Raw genomic sequence first — 22,160 nt, 5'->3', positions numbered from 1 at the left:
TATAAATTGATGATTTTAGACAGTGTGAGCATACAATTTGCTCTGCGAGTCTCTCCCCACTAAGGATGAATTTTATACTTGAATGGGTAAGAAAACTGTCACCAAAGCTATGATTTTGATTCAAGAATTTATCAAAATACTGCACAAAATCATAATATAGGTGTTCTTAACTAGCATCTTATTAAAAGTAGGATGAACAAAGCTATCTGTCAATGTGTGTGTGTGTGTGTGTGTTTGTCTTACAGCTGGGCAGTAATGCTATCATTATAAATGAAGTTACAGAGAAATTGTGTTGTGATGATTACATTGTCATCCTTTCAGAGTTTGTCCAAATTAATGATTCCAAACTAAAACTACCAAAATTGTTGAGGATTTTTTTTTTAATTGATGTTAAAAATTAGAAATGAATCATTTAACCTGTGTTTTTGAAGACATTGACCATATCCTAATATACGGTGTAGTGATATTGGAAAAATATAGCAACATATAACGCCTCTTTTTGTTTTTTTTGATTGTTGAGCATTCTGTGTTTTCAATAACATCGCCGTCTCCATGTCTCACCTGCGATCATGTCGTCCACTGTGCTCATCTTGAGCAACACCTGCTGGATGAGGCCGACCTCGGTGCTGGTCTGCAGGTTGCGCACGCTCTTGCGGAGTATGGCGGTGAACATGCTCCAGATCTCAGCCTGGCACGTCACCTCGCAGTGGGACAGCAGCTCCACCATGCAGCCAATGCTCTCCGCCTCCTGGATGATGAAGTTCATCTCCAGGTCAAACTCGCCGCCGACCAGCTGGAGGAGGGTGAGGGAGAAGGAGGAAGAGGAGGAGGAGGAGGAGGATGATGAGAGGTGAGGGGAGGGGAGGAGGAACATGGTTTGGGAGGCAGGAAGAAGGCGGTGAGACAGTGTAAAGAAAGGTGGATGGAGGAAGTATTGTAGGGGGAGGAAAAGGGGGGGGCAGGGTCGAGAGAAAGAGAACAAGAAGAGCGAATGATTTAGTGAAGCATTTAACCTTTTGTCTGCAGGAGAGGTAAGTCTGGCTTCTGATGGATGCTGATTGTGGTTAGGAAAGCATTTCTTCTGCCCGGGGCCACAGATGCTTCGACAAATAAACGTGCTTTATCTGGACGTACACAGACACACGCACACGCACACACACACACACACACACACACACACACACACACACACACACACACACACACACACACACACACACACACACCATATCCTACTCTGCTCTCTCTGTAATGTGAGGAGAGTAGCACTCTCCTCTGTGAACTACAATCACACTCATAATACAGCAGGCATAAAAATGGCCCCCCTCTACTTTCTCACACACGCGACACCACGCAACAACATAGACAGATCTCACAGAGACACTGATTAATACACATTTCAGTCCCCCGTCCTCTCTGATGGTATTAGCCAGAGTACACCATACTTTTAAAATTGAGTGCTAATGTTCTGGCTCTTAACGGCTGATCCACTATAATTACTTGTGAGAGTCCTGCCTTCATATGACTGCACCTCACACACACACACTTGTACATTCACTCATGCGCCACATGAACGCAAGAATACCCACACAGTTCATCCCCACCACACTACACTATCCAGGAAATGGTAACCATGGCGACCAGCAAGCTAAGCGAGCGCCATTGAGGTTATTAAATCAGATGGAACAGAAACATGTAGTAGATTATGAGAAGCTAGCAAGACCCCGAATGGGATAAACATTATGACTACTGGAGCTGCGGTCTTTGCACAGTCAGACAAAGTGAAATAAACAGATAAATGAAGTATGTTTCACAGTGAGATGAAAAGCAAAGAGCAGACCCCTGCTCTCTGCGTTATGACGAAGGAGAGAACAGCATTTATTTCCAATAATTCATTCTGCACGTGCATTAAGAAGAATAACTTATTCAGAGCGGGGCAGAGAATTAATTTAAAGTTATTGTCTTTGCACTTTCAGCTAACTTTTATCTTAATGAGATGATCACGCCGGCCTTGTACAAAATCATGTGTGTGTAATTAGGATTAGAAAAAAAAAAAGCATTCCCCACTGGAAATTTTGAAGGGAGAAAGACACATTCTCCAAATGAAAAGTTGAATTCAAAAACACCTTTGCTATATTCAATACACCGTATGAGTTTGTGACAGCCTTTAGCTACATATTGTTGTTCATGTGAAATTTCTGAGTCAGTTCATCTGGCTTCATCACTCCTTCCCACTTGTGCTACTGTTACAATGAGTTTCAGCATTTTTTTTCATTATCCTGTTCAGCAACAAAGTGTGGTTCTATTCATTCTATTTCTAGAAGCATTTCTGGGGAGCATTATTCCCTTTATCAGATAGTCACAGTGGATATAGACAGGAAATGTGAGGAGAGAGAAGGGGAATGGCACGCAGCAAAGGTCCAGCCACCCAGAAATGAGGTATGAGGTATGCGTCCGAACCACTGAGCTATCAGATTGGATGTTTTTTTCAGTTCGCAGATTGACAAAAAAGTTAGTAGGAGCAGCTCAGTGGCTGAATAGCACATGGCTCAAAACCAGATCCTCCCTCCATGGTTCAATTCGTGGGGACACGTGTTGCATGTGATGCAACAAAAAAAGAGTGGAAAAACATAAATATACAAAAAATGATACCTAAGTCAGTGTGACTTGTGAAAAAACTTGACACATATGACTTATTTGTCTGCAGTCTCACTGTCATATAAAATAATGAAATAAGATAGAACATCAGCTGCTGCAGTCATTAGCAACACACACATTCATTAAATGCTGCGCCATCAACAGAGCTTTATGATGAAGCTGTAGGTCTTATAAATTGTGGTTTTTTTTTTCTTGCTTTATGTTTCACTGATGTCACCTTGGGATTGATCAGGTTTTAAAAGGTAGCCCTCTGTCATCAACACACTACCTATCTAAGTGTACAATCTCCATGTTTGTCTCCCTGCTTCTCATCCCTCCCCTCTCTTCAGTCAGACCAACGGCCTCTCATTTCGTTCTCTCATCTCGTCCCTCTGTCTCCCTCCGTCTCTATCAGTGAAGTGAATTGATCCAGTGTACTCGGTGAACGCATTAGCACAGATTAGAGAGGACTCCTGAACGAGGTATGGAATAAAAGGACGAAGAATTAATTCATCCCACATCGAATTTTCCCCTCTCCACAGAGGTTCCCAATTATAGAGGTCGCTGGGGACCACAGTGTCCTACCACATCTATACCACCTGTCAGTCTGAGGATGCTCTACACGCAACAGAAGCTTAAAAGGGAGACATCACAGATGGAAACTTGCTCGTAGATACGCAACGACTTGAATACAGACGCGCACACACCCCCAGGGCATACCTACACATGAACGGCACAAGCATAATCTCTCTGCTTACACTTCGGAACATCACAGCAAAATGAGAAGGGTGATGCAAACGACTGCAACAAATTGAGTCTTGTGACAAACAATAAAGCGGAAAAAAAAAAGGAGCGCAAGAAAATGCAGAGGGAGAAAAAGAAGGAGGCGCATCGATAATTATTATCACTCATCCACCAGAAGCAACATCGGGAAAGGCGATTAAAATCTGGGCGACACTGCCAAGAGCTGCTTGGACGTAGAACGTCAGGGGGAAAAGGGAAGGACGGTCAGACAGAAAGACAATGAAAAAAGAAACGGTGTGGGAAAAACTATTCTTCAATATGAAAACATCAAATATATACTCTCTATTTCATGGTGCCTCAATAAAAAATGATAGCTTCCTGGGCCCATTAAATCCTTGAATGGAGCTTTTAATTGATGTATAAATAAACATGCTGCCTAACTAGCAATGAGGTTGATCACAAACAGCCTGAGCACACTTGAGCGCACTCAAGCACCATCACCATCGCCATCGTGCACACTGACAAAAGATTACTAATTAGTTTTATGAGGAAACATGGGTCTTTTGCATAAACACTCGTAACCTTCAATCTCGGTTTTCACCCGACTCTGCAGCGTTTCCACAATGTCACTTCCCACCCTAATGGGAAAGCTCTCACAAAGGGACGGGTACTCACATCAATGAGCACGCACAAGAGGCCTTTACTACCCCGACACATACCCTGGTGGTTAAAGGACACGTAAACATACACAGGGACACACATTATGCCACATGCCTCGGGATAAAGGGGCTTGGCAGTGCCACCCCGTCTCTCCTCCGAGGCGATGCGAACGCTGACCTCACTGTCTTCTTGGCAACTGGTCTCAAGACATTTGTTTTGGCAGCATTATGACAATGATTGCTCCCTAAGCACACCCAACCATGTCTGTATGTTCCATTCACACACACATACAAAACAGCATGGAAACCAGCAACTGAGTCAAACAGCCTGTTGTCAACCAGTTGCTATAGAAGTGAAAACCCATTTCCCACAATCGATGTTCCAGTTTTTTTTTTTTAAATTTGACAGGTAAACCTCAGAGGTCTGGACTGGTGCATGCCAATAAGAGTCTGAACGTTATACACCTAATAAATATAAAATATAATGTTTAACCTTGAAACGAATTCAGAATCAGTCTAAAATGTTAGAATATCTCCCACTGGGTTTATCACTGATGACTAAGCTCATATTGTGGCGTATTTATGAGCTTGAAAGAAGTTTGTCTGCCAGACACCGTTCTTTCTCACTCTATGATTGTGGTTATTATAACAGATCATTTTTCAAATAAAATATCAGTCCTGCAACTGGACACATATGCGCTACCTTCTTTGCCTGTTCCCCTGTTTCTAATTCTGTCCTGACCAGCTTGGCGGTGCTGCTCATTCAGACCCTGAAGGAAGCTGGCACTTAGCTTGGCATGGCTCAGACTGTGTCAGGGAGGTGGGAGTTTGAGGAGGGTGGGAGGGCGAGTGCCAGGACCGTCTTCACGCCACAAAGAGCTTATATGAGCAGGCTCCCCAACCAGCCAAAACCAGCTCTCATAAGAGGCTGGTAAAACAAACACTCCCTGTGTCTGTCTGACCCTTCCTCAGCAGCAACGCCGCTCAGAAACAGTCCTGAGCTGCTCCAAAGGCAATCTGCCTTTTTCCAGTGATAGCATGTCACAGGAGCGAAAGTACAGGTGTAAGTAATAAAATGAATTATGACCCGGGTCCTGGTACTATTCATGCTGGCTAACTGCCACCCTGTCAGTTCGTACAGGGTCACATGAATAGAATGAAGCCATTATTAATATTATAAGTCAAATCTGAACTTTTTTTACGATGACAAAACAAGATGTCTGCCATGAAAAAAGCCAATCATTTTTTTTATTTTTTTATCCTGATAACATCTTTTTGGAGTTGTGTTTCTGGCCAGCTTCCCAATTGTAAGTTCAATGTTTACTGTTTTTGGTCTCTATGAGCTCTTGTGCTGCATCTAAGACATTAGGGGACTTTTGTTTATGTCAAACAAAATGCCACTTTGATTAATAGATTTGAGATTTTAGAGGTCTGATCAGTGATAGAGAGGAACTTTAAGGTTTAGCTGGTTTCAGCTGTCTAAAACTACATCATTTTAGGGAAAGACGGTTACGGTTAAGAGAAACCAATGCTGACTGTTCATAGGTGACTAAATGCAAATCCCTGCCTTCGGTTTCAGACACTTTCTTTGCCCAACCTCCTACTCTTAAATGTTTTGATGCTGTAATGTTTCTGAGGAGGAAAGCCTTGTTGCTCTGTATAGCTATAGAGATGAGTGTTTAGTTGCTTCAGTCCTGTCCATGCTATGAAATACAGAAATGCAAACAGTTTATTTTGTTAGGCGGTGTTTACCAGGTTTATAAAACCATGTTAAGTTACATAAAATGTTAAAACCTTAAAACACTTGATGGATTTTAAAAGTTGTCCATTTCAGATTTTGTGTAATCCAGTGAGTCAACCCCAAGTCACCTCAGACAAGGTCAGAATAAATCATAATATATTTAATGAAAATGCTGTCTGATGTCGGTCTACAGGTCTCTTCAAGTTGATCTGACAGAACAAAAATCCCTGATATTACGTTCACAATTTCTGTTCAATTGAAGTGCCCCAGTAAGCCATGACAATGAGTCAGCACTAACGCTGTACAAGGACCCTAAAACAGAAGCAGGTAAATGGAACTCAGACATCTTAAATCAAATTTTTCACAACACAAATGTCTTAAAATAACCCTAAAACATCTCCTGACGGAAAATATACCAGGGGCTAAAATCTTTTTCAAATGTTGTTTTTTTTTTTTTTATTCATTCATTTTCTACAATTCATGAGCACCTATTTATTAATGTTTTAGTTTTTTTGTTTTGTTTACATAGCCTTTTAATTAATATTCAACAGTATTAATTACTGTAATTTTAGTGTGTAAAATCAGCTGGTTCCAAATTAATTAATTAACCACAATGATATTTATTTAACCAAAAACAATCTGTCACAGACCCACCGCGGCCCTTTATTCAGTGCTGTGATGGCACATCAAACAAACGATTATGCTGGCCGATTACTGACTTACTATTGAATATTCAATGACTATCAGGGAAAGAGGCACCTGTTGCTCATTATGGCCGTCAGAGATGACAGGTCAGAGAAGCGAGAGGACGGTCAATAGCTACCTCATCTGATTCTGCACATTCAATTGAGCCTTTGGAACTGGCATCATCAATATGCAACTTCAAAGCCCCTGGGAGTGCGCTGGAGAGGCGCGGGCATGTGGATGTGTTTGTTTGGTGTGTGTGTGTGTGTGTGTGTGTGGGGTGCGTGTGGGGTGAGGGGGTGGGGGGGTGCATGTGTTCGTTGTGGCTCATTACTCATTTGTGTCCCCTGAGTGAGTCGCGGCCATTCAGCCCCTTTGTGTGCCGTGTGAGAGGAGACGAGAGGCCCATCTAGACATGAGATCACAGATTATACACTTAACGCTTCGCCAAGAGGGCTCAACCGAGCGCAGGAGAGCAAAATTGAAGGAGAGTGACGGGAAAAAAAAAAAAAGAGGAACAAGAGAGGTGGATGAAAGAGAGTAAAACAAACAAGAGAATGAACGGTGTGAACTGCAAAGGGGCAAGAGGAAGCAGACAGTACAGGAGAGAAAACAGTGACGAGAGAGGGTGTGTTTGTGAGACCGAGCAGGAGAGACGGAGCGAAAAGGAAAATGAGGGAGAGACGGCAGCCGAATGTTATTGTGCTTTCTTATCAGGACGCCAGAGCGATTTTATTGCCCGCAGCCTCACAATGTGCAGTGGAGGGTTTAGTGCTCCAATGATGACCATAGCAAATCTCTGCAAAGATATGGATTACACAAGGGCAAAACTGGCCACTAAACACTCAATAATCCATATTCTGTTTTCTGCATGACCCCATTTTTGGCCAACTGCCTTGATAAGAGCAGCAGTTAATATTATCACCAGCACAGATTCATATTCATAGGATAAGCTTCTGTTCATCTTGTTTTTTAATAGCTTTAGGCTGACCACAACAATATTTGGAGCAATATAAAAAAACAAAGCCTGCTCCAGTGGGAGTCACCACAAGACTGAAACAGTTGATTCATGGATTAATCAACTGAATAATCACATACACTGTTGATAGATGCTGCTGTTCTTTGTCTTATGGTGATGTTAGTCATGTTTTGGAGAGTTGATCGGGCAAACAGGGAATATAAATATTTCACTTTTACAGCTTTGCAATTTCGTGTGCGAGCAGTTTTCTTTTCTTTGTTTTGATTTTGGTCTGACAAAACAAGCAATGTCTCTTCTCTATGATTAAAAAACTTAAGAGCTAAATCCCCAAAATGATCATTAGATAAATAGATAGGTATTAAGAATATTTGATTAGTCTGGGTGCTTGGTTTGTGACTCTGGAAAACATTTGTGAATATTAGTGTAATAAGAAGGGGGAGAACAGCAGGGAAGAGGATAGAAAAAGTTAGAGATGAGGAGTTGATGATAAAAGTACAAAGGATGTGTCTCTGTCTCTCCTGTGATTGTGATCAACAATGACACGTTGACATGACTGTAGCCTCCAGACACAGAGGGAGGAGGCGATAGCCCCCCCTCCCCCCCCACCGGGGGACTGCATTTCCCATGGACCTTTGTACCAGTGTCTGCACAGATGGCAGATGGGATGAGACACAGCCCCCACTCACCGAACGCTATTCGGAGCAACAACGTCACAATCACACAGTCAGCACACTCACATGGAAGTACGACTCAGCAAAATAAACATTATCAGCGGTGAGTGGATGGAATATCTAAGAGCTGTTATGCATGAAGTTTAGGGCTTTTACTTTAGACTTTAGGGAGAAAGCAGGAGGGAGAAGCTAAGTACACTGCAGGAATCACAGCAGAGGATCAGGGAGGATGCAGAGGAGCACAGCTTCAACACACACATCAGACACTGCAAAAATACACTAACAGTTACATAAATCCACACTAGGGGATGGATATAAAGGTGGTTTAGGCAAGCTCAAAGCAGGCAGACCACTCCGTGACCTATAAGCAGCTATTTTGAGTCACTAAAGTAACATTAACTGACACAGACACACGTCTTGAGTCTGTGAGATGCACTACAAAACAGGGATGATTCAGTTCAGTGTCTTCAGGGACATGAAAGTGTTTGAAGTTAGCAAAATCAAACAAGAAGTGAGCCGTTTTCAGGAACTGCCATGACTACACTGACTGGTATTGTTCATGTGCAGTATATCTAAATAAAGCTGCCCAATTTGGGGCGTGGGGGCGAAGTTTGGCCCACACTTTCTTTGTTTTGGCACGGAACAGCATTTGACAAGCTTTTACTACTTCTCCCAAAAAGAAGCATATGGATGCTTTACGTTCTTGACAGTATTTTTGGCAAAATAATACAATTACCATTAAGTAGATCAAAGAGTAGATTTATTTGTAACATGTAAATTCTGTGTAAAATATATTATATCTTAATGAAATGTAATGTCACATAATAATGATACATTTTTGGCCCGTGGCCCTCCATCCAGATTTGTTTTTTGGCTCTTCATCAGTAAAATTTGGACTCCTCTGATCTAGACGACACTTTATATACGCCATACTTTTTAGCTATAGGTCTATCTATTTTTTTTTATATTTTATTGTACTTTATTAAATTTTTTCGCTACAGCAGCATCTCGAGTGGGAGCTGCTGCAACAGGCAGACACTAGCGCGGCGCCATCTAACCTAAGGTGCAGGTTTTTTGGGTGTTGGGAGGAAGCCGGAGTACCTGGAGAGAACCCACGCAAGCACAGGGAGAACATGCAAACTCCGCACAGAAATGCCCAGGACCGGATTCGAACCTGGAACCTTTTGCTGTGAGGCAACAATGCTAACCACTGTGCCACTGTGCCGCCCGCAACGGAGTTGCGAGCATGAACAGCAATCTCGGTTTCATTTTCTAAATGCCGACGTATAAAATTAAGCTTTAGGGTTTTATTTGTGGAAAAATGAAAAAAAACAATCCCTGAAGATGAAGAAATAACTCCAATACTTTTTAGGCCATGTGTATCACCATAGGCCTAGGTTGTATTATATGTGTGAGAAGAAGCTATCATAGATCCTAGAAAACTGACAGATGTTCAACCAACCACTCTCAATGATTGGACTGATAATAATGGGCCTGTATAGCACCTCCTTTCACACGTCGCCGGTGGGTACACTCGACTTTTATAAGACACAATCAGACGGCAAAAAAACACACCCGCAAGACAGTCAAAGAGCCGAATGAAACTGGAACAAGCCGCACAACATGCACATTGCATTTTTTATTCACACATTGCATTTTCCCAGCAGGAGAGTGCAGACAGCAGTTCATTACCAGCCTGATACTTCAGCCACATGCAGCAGCTCTATGTAACAACCACGCTTCCCTCTTTGATATCAACACTGTTCTCATCCCTCTCACTGCTCTCTCACACATAAGCCATCCAATCACGGCACCATTACAGAGAAAACGGGAGAAAGTAAGCTGGGCTAAAGGTTTGGTTTAAAGTGCTTATCTGCTGTGCTCTTGGATCAGAGTTTGTAACATTTTGTTTTTTTCCAAATGATTTGTCTGTTTGCTACTTATCTTGTGGCCTTATAGGCCAAATGTGGTCTGAAAATAAGTACAAGCAATCATGCCGCCAAAGAAACTCCAATCTATAGGTGGCATAATATTTGTGCTTTAAATTAATGCATACATTAACATTGAGCTACGATGCAATGAATAAAAATGAGCTTTTCAGTCCTTGTATCATTTCAGGGTTTAATTTGGCACACGGGAAAAGTCATACATGCATAAAAATTGTGGCCCATGGGCAAAGAAGGCTTGTTTTCAATCAGCTAGCGTGATCCTGTCAAGGGGCAATGTGTGGGAAAGGTGACAAATCCCAATCAAGCCACCACCACCTCCAATTTAGCAAATACGCGAACGCTCTGCAGTTCCATTAGATTCAAAATACCAACATTTGTGTTCTCAGTGCCAAGAGCTGTACCCTGGGCACAGTTTCCACAAAAATAACCATGAATGTGTGTCTGTACATACATCAAAGAAAAGCTAAGCTATTGAGCGTTCCCATGCATTGGCTTGTCATTTTCTATTAACGCTGCCAGAAACCAAAGAGGGAGAGCGGGATAAAAGAGGAGTGAGAGAAGGCGAGATAAGACAGTAATACCTGCTGAGATCTGTCTCTATGAAAGCCTCCAGAAAGTCTCCAGTTCAGACCAGTTCAGTGTGCCTTTTCCCGCCTCCAACATCTGACTCAAACCTTGTCAAGTGCAAGCTTAAAGCATACTGTACACACATACAGATAAGAGCGCACCAACACTCACTTGACAAAGTCAGCCAAAACACACACACACACACACACACACACACACACACACACACACACACACACACACACACACACACACACACACACACACACACACACACACACACACACACACACACACCCTCTAAGCATTCAAAGGGCAAAAGCCTTTTGAAGAATTCATTGCGAAAACTCTTGTAGGTCTTAGTCATTCGCACATACATTCTCACTCAGTTCGTCACCAACACATTCATACATGCTCCAAACAGCGATTCACATGAATGACAGCAAGAGCAAACACAAAAAGAGAAAAAGAGGGGAGATAGAGTAAGAGAGCTGCAAGGGATGCAGTGAGTCTTCCCAAAATAATCCAATAATAATGAGGTGCTATTTCATTAGCATATGAGTAGCTTGGAAAAAAAACAACATAATTTTTCAAAAGTCTATTTACTGGAGTGGAAGAAAGGGGAGCTTTAAAAAGAATAGAGAAGAAGAAGGGAACAGTAAAAAGGAAGCGATAAGGACGGGAAAAGGAGACCGCAAATAAGTAAGGTCAGACGTCACAAAAGGGGGCAGCAAGGAAATGTGCAGGAACAGTAATGGTGTGAATGTTTGCTTGGGAGAGCAGAGAGAAATGACACAAAGGGAGAGGACAGACAAACACAGCAGACTCTTTTCAGCACAACGGACAGCTCCCTCTCTCTCTCCCTGCTGACAGATACACTGACGGTGAGAAGCCACAGCGGAAATCCTCCACCTGCAAAATTCATTGACAAACAGCTGAAGCTGCAACTGTACTAATTCCCACATTAAAACCGTCGACATGTTCAAGGACTAAAAAGTCTGTGACAGCAAAATATAACTGGCGTGAAATTCTTAGTTGTGAGAGCCCCACTGTTAGTGGGCGCTGCAGCAGCAAAACTGAGCCTTGCTGCTCATGGCTGATATTCTCAGAAAAGAAAAAAAAAAAAAAATTCAGGTCAGAAACACATGCATGTACATACACACTGAAGGGATTGAGGATTGCAGCCAAGTGATCACAAAGCTGACTTCATCCAACTGCAGTTTAAAATGTCTGCCACCTGATTGGCCAAAGAGGCTTAGTAACGGATCTAGCAATAAGCCTTGTCACATGCTATTGGGTAACAAACAAAAAACTTTTTTTTTTTTTTTCATTTTTGTCTTACAGAGCACCACATTATACTCTTTCTCACACACAATGTCACAAGCATTGTTTAGAGATTCACAAAGATTTCACAATTACCAGACAACAGATCAACAGCGTCAGACCATCTGCTTCTAAATCTGTATTTTATGGTGATTTTTATTTAGCTGAAAACACAGCAGTTAAGAAGTGTCAAGAATTCTTGAAAGTAAATTACCATTATAGTTTAAAATCTGTGGGATATCTAAAACTAGAATTACTTCCTCACGGTCAAGTTGCAGTTTATAGCCATCCCTGTCCAGGTTCATTTACTATGCAGTGAAGACTTTGAAGGACTTTGGCCAGTAAAGCTGATTCTGATCGAAAACAAAGTCGCAGCCATGACAGTACACAATACTATAAATATAGATGTTCCTGCAAAGACACTATAAACTCTAGACTGTGGATGCTTCACACTCATCTTCAACCTAACACCACAGAAGATCGATACAATCAGCACAGTTTCAAAGGTAAAATATGGTCACAATCTCCCCTTCTGTTCCTGAGTAATGGTGTTGAATAATGGCCAGAAAACTGTTTTTAAAGGACATTATCATGACAGTGAAGTTGACGTTTGGCCTTTTGAATATACAATGTCGTCACTTCATAAATTTGTCTTACTGGACATTTAGGGGATATTTTGCCATAATTACCGCACGCATTCTTGAGTTAGGACACGAACGTGTTTTGAAATCGAATCAGTCAACGCTTCAGTCCAAGTGAACTTTTGTGCCAAATTTGATAGAAATTCTCTCAAGGAATTCCGGCAGATATCGTGTTCATGAAAATGTGATCTGAATTTGGAAATTCTGCTATTAAAAGCCATTTTGCGTCATATTTTTTTTTTGACCATGGATAAACGGGAGTGAAATTGAAACGGGAATGTTTCAATTTAAATCTTATGCATATACCCTGCAAAAAAAACATTTATTTAAAAAATGTGACTTTAATGATGTGCTTGAGAATGACAGTGTTGAAGACTGCATAGATTCATGCCTCTCAGCTAAAATAATAATCCACAGTACTTTCTCATGAATAAATTTACATCTATCTTTATACAACACAATCAAAGCTACTGTATTGTAGTTGATTTTTTTTTTTTTTTTTTTTTTTTCAGTTTATCTACTTTGTTAGCTGTGTCCTTGACAACAGTTAGGAATAAGTAGCACTAAGAAGAAAAAAAGCACCAATATCATCAAATCAAGGAATCATTAGCCTTCATAGCCACCGCAGCCGATCAGACATCAAGACTAGAATGTGCAGAAAGTTTAACAAATAATCAAAGGAATACCTTTTTACTATTTTGACAACACTGTTAGCTTCATAATTTATGGAGTACAGTGCAAAAAATACTCCAGAATCACCGCTCACTATGGAGGTTATTAACAAAATAAAAGAATGCTTCAATGATCTTAATTCAGCAGTTGAAACCAAATACACGAATCAGTGGATGAGCACAGACATATCCTCCTCAAAAACACAACACATTTAGAGAAAATCGAAAATCTACCAGAGCGAGGGAACACCTGCCCTCCATCAGGGAAAAGCCTGGACCTTACCAGAACAGAAACCGTTATGATTTATGTGTCTATCGTTAAAATAGGTCCTTCTCTCACCAGGGGATGAAAAGGTCTCGAGGAGAGGAGAGAGAGAAAACATCTAAAGTGGGAAGGCTCTGACAGTGGAAAAAAAAAAAAAAGAAGAAAGAGAAAGACTAAGAGGCAGGGAGAGAAGTGGCATCAAAGAGAGGTGGTGATTGAGAGCTTGCTGACAGAAGGACAGCGTGAAACAAATGAGACATGCCACAGAGAGCAGAAAGACGGCGAGTGTTAAGGTGCTGTCTTTCAGATTTTTGCCCTCTTCTGCTCGGGGAAAAAAACCAGATTGTGTCTCATACTAGAAGTAACTGAGGTTTACTCTTTTCAGGAAGTAACAAGGGCATCCTTGTGTGTCATGTCACGGGAGCCGTGAAAGGAAGGACTCAAGGCTTAAATTCTGTACTTTAACAAGGTCTTCGGCGCCTTGTCTCCTGATTTGACTCAAAGCAACTGAGAGGAAGTGAAGTCCTACAGGGCATCCGGCATGTTGCTTACACCTCGCTGGGCTCATCAGAGATGAAAAAAGAGACAAGGGAGTTACAAGTCACTGTGAACGCCTCCTCCTGACTGTGCCGCCATGAGGAACAATGGATCAGAGTAACAAAACTGTATCGTATAAAGTGTGTCACGGGTGTAAGTGTGTTTTCCTCATTGTTTCGTAGTCATGAATGCATGTGAGGGTGTGTGTCTGTGAGATGAGGCAGGCGTGGAGTAGCTGACGTTAAGGTCAAAGGTTGCCAGATAAGCCCTGCAGACCTGACTCAGGCCAAGCCGGTGGCAATTCAGAATCACTAATCTGTTTGTTTGGTTGGAGCGTATGCGCTGCAGCAGATAAGATGTGTGCATGCACGTGTGTCGACGCGCGCGCGCACGCACGCGCACGCCGAAAACAATGGAGAGAACTGTTCCGCTGAGCCACAGTTGATGGAGGATAAGAGAGGCAGCAAGCAGCTCCGGTGAGTCTCAGTAATCCATCATCATAAGACGGGGTTGGGAATGACACACACAAATGCGCGCGCGCACGCCAAATGGGGCCGACTGGTTAGCAGAGAATGATGTGTTATTGTGCAAAAAAGACCACACGCAAGTGCGCACACGTACTTTACACACTTGTCAAGTCAGACAAGCGCAGAATGTGATTGTGAGCGGAGGAAACGCAGGAACCTGCGACGCTGACGCCAAAGCCAGCTCTATACATATTGTTTATCATTTTTCAACACTTGAAATAAACTGTTTTTCATGAAGAGTTTTGGTGCAACGAATCGGCACCAACGTCAAACTGCCTCCCTGTCGAGGTGTTTTTGTGCTGCGGGCTTGTCACTGCATCAACTTCACTTCAGACTTGTCCTCCACGCTGGACAGTGGTGAGGACGTGCTGTTTGAAGCTGGTGTTGTTTGAAGTACAGCAGACGCAGCAGTAACAGCGCGGCGCTCGTCGGAGGCTCGCGCTTTGGAAGTTAAACCTTGAAAGGAAACCATTTGAAGTTTGCATCCGTGGTGATCAACGACGGTTCGCATCTCTTCCGTGTTTTGGCTAAATTTTTTACATAAAGCCCATTTTTCACAGCAGCTCCTTCTGTCTTCCACTGGCAAGCGTGCCTTATTTGCATGCCTGTAGGAGGTTTAGTACATTAATACTGTATGTCACAGATTCCATTTCGATGGAATAATTTACAAACAGTGCCATCATCCTGCAGGATATTTTCATGGACTCTAATGGATAAGTAATGGATATGAGTAGGCTAAGTAAGACTTCAAGTTAACTTTCAGATTTAAACAGCTGCAACTGAAACTCTGAATCATGAGAAGTTTTAAATGCTTTACATCTGCAACAACATGTTTTATGCATGAGGGAGAAGACGGATTGGAATACAGCTGACTGATTACTAGACATATAGATATTTTTATTAGCTTACATAGCTGGTGAGTTAAATGTCTCAGCGCAGTTGCCATATATTTGACTATCAGTGGCCCATATTCAACTGCAGCTCCACTCTAACTACATTTAAATAAGATTATACAATAACACACACACACACACACACATGCTATCCACATAGATCTGCAAAAAAGAAATTTAGGCTCCCCAGATGATGATGTCAAATGTCAAATTCACTCACAAGAAACAATTTCCTATCAAAAGGTCATAACAACACAAAATCCATTCTCAAATATCACAGTGCGTTACCAGCGTGCACGGAGAGCTCACACTCTCTTCCTCGAGAAGGCCAGACACTTGGAAAATAAAATAAAATACATGATATCAAAATGATTGAAAGATTAAGATTAAATGAAAAAAAAAAAAAAAAAACATGCAGTCGAATAATGAAATACCTCTGGAGTTTGGGGAGGAAGATGAGTGAGTCAGTTCTGAATATCAAATACAAGCAGGTCATAAATCATATACATCAGCTTTGGAGGTAAACATCCTTGTGTAAATCCAGTCCCTGAGTTAAGCAGCACCGTAATATCTGAAGTTAAGAAATGTACACAAAGACGATGTGTGCATGATCCATAACAGCAAAGCCAAAACACTCATGGAGTTGATGGTGATGGAGGAACTGTAATTCCCATGAACAAACGGCCTCAGACTCTCCTGGATCCATACATTAGCTTGATTATGAGTGTGCTTCTCTGCATCCACATGGTGTATTCCAACCTAATTGCCGGAATGCGGCTCGGGGGCAGGGTGAGGGTCAAGGAAGGGAGGGGAGCGGTGTCGTGGAGGAGGAGGCTGGGTGGGTGAGGTGGAGAGGAGGGACGGAGGGCAGCACAGTGAGTCACCACCGCTGCCAGGTATCGGCTTCAAAACCTCCTTGTCTACCTCTCTGTCAGGGTTTCCGAGTGTGAAAGAGCTCTCAGGGGGGGTGAGGCTCGACCCCGGCACCCCGGGATATCAAACTCGGTTGTGCCACTGTGACCAGAGAATAAACTTCAAGGGATGGAAGAGGTCTATTATCTGATTACCTGCTTTGTGACATCTTGCTCATAATCACCTACAACCTTTGAAGAATGGCATTAACCAGCCTATACCAGTATTATTCATTATTGGCTAAAGGGGATGTCAGTGTTTGACTGCCAGTTGAGTTTTTGAACGCTGTGCCCCAGCCTCATCAGCAGGGTTTACATCTGAACGTCTACTGGATGTATTGGGAAAATATTTTATACATTAAGGTTCCAACACCATGTCTGGCATTGGTGATACCCTTATTTTTCCTTTAGCGCCGCCATGAGCTTGTGGTTTGGAGTGAAAAGTCAACATGTGAACGGATTGTATGGATGAAACGGATTGTAATGGATGGTACAGAAATAAATTTGGTACACACATTCAATCCCCTCCACCCCTCCCCACACCACCACCACCACCCAAGGATAAATTAGAATGACTTTGGGAATCCCTTAATCAGAAATTCATTTTCTACTCAAATACTAATCTAATGATTTTCCTATCAGCCTCAGCTGTACTTTGTGTTTAATGCTAATTAATGTTAACAAACTAATCTGAATAAGATAGCGAATGTGGTCAACGTTAAAACTGATGAACATCAGTGTTACAATTGTCACTGCGAGCATGTTAGCCTGGTTTTATCAGCATTTAGCTTCATGCACCGCTGTGCTCAAGTACAGCCTCACAGACACCCCCACTGTGGCTTCGTCATGTTCAAACATTAAACTAGAAACACACCCATTGAATATCAATACCAGAACAGAACCAGTTATTGTTTTGATGTCTGTATTAGACGGGGGGGGGGGGGGAAGTCAGCTTGGTAGTTGGCAATGATTCTCTCAGCTTAAATTTTTTTTTAATTTGTATTCATTTAACTATTATAGAAATACATAACTATAAATAGAAATAATGATAGAGATAGAGAGCAAAGCCTAGTGGAGGCACGTGCCAACCAGCAGACACTGGACAAATGGTTACTGGATGAAAATGTATGGAGTGTCTTACATTGACAAGAGACAATGCAAGAGAAAGAAATGACCAATGCTGTCATATCAGCTGTCGACCACTGACTGACATGCAGCCTTCATAGAGAATGTTATTGTCAAAAAAAAGGAATCAGTAGATTACAATAGCGTTCTTATTTCTCTTGCTGATATGAACAGCAGCACACAGACCCAACTCTATGGTGTGCACTAAAACCAGTACTGCTGCAGTGCTACCCAGGAAGTATCACCTCCACAGAAAGGGAGCACAATAAAAGGAACATATTGTGTCAGTGTCTGCCCTGTTTAACTAGTTCTCCTTGGAGTGTAAACAACATCACCAAGGCATTTTCTTATCAAGCTGTGCAGTCTTTTGACATATTCCTGTCTGAAAGCTAAAAAAAATATATATTTAAAAAATAAATCTTATTTAACCCTCTCCTTCGTCTACAGCTCTCCGTCATTACTGAAGTGGATTTATGAGACGGAATCCTTGAGGGATTGTTGCTCTCATCTGAAGTCACTAGTTAAAGTCTATTTCACACAGGCCTTATACATGGTTCACTGAGTGCAGAGCACAGATGGAAATAAGAAGAAACTAAAATGTTGTGGTTTGATACAGAGTGCAGATCGACTGACCGGTCTAATGTGGTGTTAAATGATTTGTTACAACTGCTGAAACTGCTTCTCAGGCTGCAGGGGACGTATGAGCATAGCAAGGAGATGCTCGATGTCTAATGTGAAATACTGAAGTAACACACGCTACAAAGTTGGCTATCATCAACCTTCGGCTACTGCAGTATGCAGCATGATGAATAGCTACACAGTTAGCTATACTCGGTAAAGCAGATGTGTGTGTGTGTGTGTGTGTGTGTGTGTGTGTGTGTGTGTGTGTGTGTGTGTGTGTGTGTGTGTGTGTGTGTGTGTGTGTGTGTGTGTGTGTGTGTGTGTGTGCGTGTGCGTGCGCGTGTGCGCACGGAGCCAAGGGAGTGAGGCGAAGTAGGCCAGCATGAATATAAAATCACCCCTGCCAGGCAATGATGTGAGCTACAAGGAAGAGAGCAGTGTGTGTATTTTTGTGCATGTGTGTGTCTCTTTGTGTGTTGGCAATAGTGCAGATGAAGGTGTAGGAGACTACAGCAAGGGTTTGTAGGAACACTCATTTATCAACTCTCTGGGATGTTGGGGGCACACACTCACCAGTGCACAAACACCAGGTAATACAAACAAAGCAGCTTGTTATAATTTGGAGATTATCGTATTGTCGGGGTGCCAGACTGAAACACTGAAACACAGACACACAAGCGTACGCATGCATGCACGCACGCACGCACGCACGCACGCACGCACGCACACACACACACACACACACACACACACACACACACACACACACACCGATTCATACACAGATGTCTTCTCAACAGTGTTTTTGATCCAAATGTTGTGTATAAGACTCCATAGAAATTGTACCCATATGGCCCCCACCCCTCCTGTCTACAACAATCGCACTCAGACAATGCACACACTTTAGAAAAAAACACACAAAAGAGGCAGACACAATAGCATGAAGCAGCCAGACACAAGACTGTGAAAACAAGGGCATAGAGAAAGGCGACAAATATCAAGAACATAAGCTTCCTGTAGCCTTTATACTGCAGAAACTGCAGAAATGAATTATTTATCAGGCCCAGGAAAATAACATAAAAATAATTAATCAAATTAGACTTTAATAGTCAATTTATGGTTTTAGATATTCAATAACAATTACAATTAACAGCTGGTTACAGTTTTACAAATAAAGAGACACTTGTTTTTCTTTGGTTCACATCATTATACAGTCTAATGAGTAAATTGTAAGCATCCATGATTATGAACTCATCACCTTTTTATTCTACTTCCTTACACATTCTGGGCTATAAATTATTACCAGGACTCAATGTTTAAAGTTTTTATAACAAAAAACTACCTCCAATTTAAAAAAAAATAAAGCCTGAGGAAAAAAATACATTAATGTTACACCGGTCTAGGTGAAAATTACCAATATATAGTTTATTTTTATTTGTATGACTCAAATGCTGGTTTGTCCGCAGCATGACTGACAACTCTTTGAACCCAATGTGTTGATGGGAATCTCTTTTCTATTAGTCAAAGTATATTCTGATCAGACCTCCCCACCAGAGGACCTGTTAATTGCACTGAATTTAAACTCAAGTCTCATATTAAAACACCCTGGCATTTTTTTCTTAAATCAATAAAACTTGAATTGATTAATATATCTATTACAAATTCAATCAAAAAAATAATTAAGTCCAATAATGAAAGCCTCAAAGCATATAGCAAACAGGCAATGTGAAGATTTGATTTAACTACAGTGATTAAATTTATAGTTGAGCTGGTGATAAACACATGCTTTCATTTTTAATAATAACAGGTCAGCACAATTCTTTTATAATAGGTTTCTGATGACAGTTTCTGTGTTAATGCAAACTGTATCATTACAGCACAATTACAAAAGACCCTATAATATTCAGCGTTGTTTCAGAGAGGTCAGAAATACAGCACAGAATATCCTACATGATGATTTAAAGCTTCAAAGAGCCCACACAGCCATCGCACTACAATTCATTTGTGTCAGTCTTTCAAAAGTGAAAGCAGATCCTTATGTAATCTCCCTCTGTCCTTCTCCTCACTTCTACATCCACATTTCTACATCCACACTTCTACATCCACACTTCTACATCCACACTTACAAAAGCCGAACTCCAGTAGTTAAGAGGTGATGGCAGACTTACGATTATCAACTGACAAGTCTCCCCCCAGACTTGCTTAGCTCAAAATGTGGAAAAGATGAGTGGAAGAAGGAAGTGTGTGGAGGGAAAGGAAGCGGAGAGGGATGGCACTGCAGACAGCTCCATTACCTTCTCACAATAGGGATCATCCACATTCATCCACCCGCCGTTTCACCCAGCCAGGGAGTCGGGGAGCGAGGGACGAGATTACACCGAGGAGTTAGGGGGATGGATGTGCTTAAAGGAGGTAAAGGGTGAAGATGGAAGGAAGCGACAGAGAAGCCACAAAAGGTGTCGTTAAGCGAGGACGGGACTTTTTTTTTTTTTTTTTTTTTTTTTCTTTTCGTCTTTGTTCTTCCCGTTCCCAGAGGGTGTCCTCACCCAAAAATCTTACAAGGCTTATCCCTGGAAAAATCCCAACATCTAGAAATAGCAGCTAATGCAGGATGAGGAGGAATTTAGAGAAGTGAAGCATAATTGAGGTGAGTGGTTTAGCCTGGTTGCCTCTTACGCACGCATACAAATCAGACCAGTGACAATTTAACACAAATCGTGTTACAATTCAACTCAAAAAGACCAAAAGAGAAATGATAGTAAAAAAAGATTCATTTGTTGTCCAGTAAGCGGATTTGGGAGTGACAAGGTTGGTTGTCTAAGGGACAGTTTGACATTTATATTTGTCCACAACACATCAAAGTGTGGAAGCTGTACCTGTAGACCTTGCTTTTAAAGAAGACTGCTAACCATGCTAACAAGACAGTACAAGCTAATCACGCGATGTGACAAGTGACTGTGAAGAAAAATGGCCAATTAAAGCCCCAAAATGTCACGGCAATCTCGAACAGGTTTTGTGCTTTGTACAAAAACTGTATAAACTCTCCCGCTCACTCACGCCCAAAGGACTCCTTCTGTATTTCACTCCTCTACCGCAAGGAACAGAGGAGAAGGGAGAGCCGTGATACCCACAGTGTGATGAGGCTCCACAGGGGGCCTGAAACTCATCAAACCCCCACAGAACACCATACAGGTGTACCCCATGTTACACTCAAAGACGAACAGAGCACCTGAAGGACAATCACAGACTTTTCGACATGCCCTCTCACTCTCTCTGAATCCTTCTCATCATTTTTCTTCCTTTCGTTTGCCATCTTTCTCCATCGATCGCTCATTCTCCAGTAAAGATCAGCATGCTTCCCACATCATCTTCCTCCTCCTGTCTTTCTCTCTGGCTCATGCGAGGGTCAGGACAACCCAGCTGTGTGATAGATAGCAAAAGTCATTCATGACCTTGCAGTAGAAGCCACACCCTCTGTCCTCCACAGACACACAGCATGCATGTGTGTTTGAGAGAGGGAGAAACAGGCCAAGTGTGTGTGTGTGTGTGTGTGTGTGTGTGTGTGTGTGTGTGTGTGTGTGTGTGTGTGTGTGTGTGTGTGTGTGTGTGGTGCGTGTGTGTGTACTCATGCAGTTAAAGTGGTAGGTCACCCCATGTAAATTTTTTTTACTTCTGTCCCTTGGGTCGGGACCCGCACTGTAGCCACCGTTAGCTAACGTTGCTCACTGGCCGTGAACACCAGGCACCAGCTGACGAAGCTTCTCTGCAGCATCACACCAGCTAATCTTTCCCAAAAATAAAAATAATGCCCAATATCAACAAGGATAACAAAATGTGCATCCTCTTCCCGAGATATTTTTGCGTCGAAATTCGAGGGTTCGTGCAGATTAGTCAGTTAATTAGCGATTTGACCGACAGAAAAATAATTTGCAACCGTTTTCATATTCATTACATTTGTTTTTTTTTTTAGTTTCAGCTTCTCAGTTGGGATGATTTGTAGCTTCTTTTTTTTTTT

At 42.0% G+C, this 22,160-nt stretch overlaps 1 protein-coding gene across 14 annotated transcripts in view; it reads right to left on the bottom strand.

The window, feature by feature from the left end:
* nbeaa (neurobeachin a) overlaps positions 1–22,160 on the bottom strand; it is a 91,693-nt gene that overhangs the window by 63,813 nt on the left and 5,720 nt on the right. For all 14 annotated transcript variants that reach the window (XM_069720420.1, XM_069720333.1, XM_069720364.1 and 11 more), the window contains exon 2: positions 562–793. In XM_069720420.1, the coding sequence (XP_069576521.1) occupies positions 562–793 (232 nt within the window). The remainder of the gene's footprint in view (positions 1–561; positions 794–22,160) is intronic.

The sequence above is a fragment of the Brachyistius frenatus genome, unplaced genomic scaffold (genome assembly GCF_029030835.1).
Source record: "Brachyistius frenatus isolate BFR_SWC_R1_liver_20210118 unplaced genomic scaffold, ASM2903083v1 Contig_5, whole genome shotgun sequence".
NCBI lineage: Eukaryota > Metazoa > Chordata > Actinopteri > Embiotocidae > Brachyistius > Brachyistius frenatus.
The sequence above is the reverse complement of the archived record's forward strand: the minus strand, read 5'-3'. Positions and strand labels throughout refer to the sequence as shown.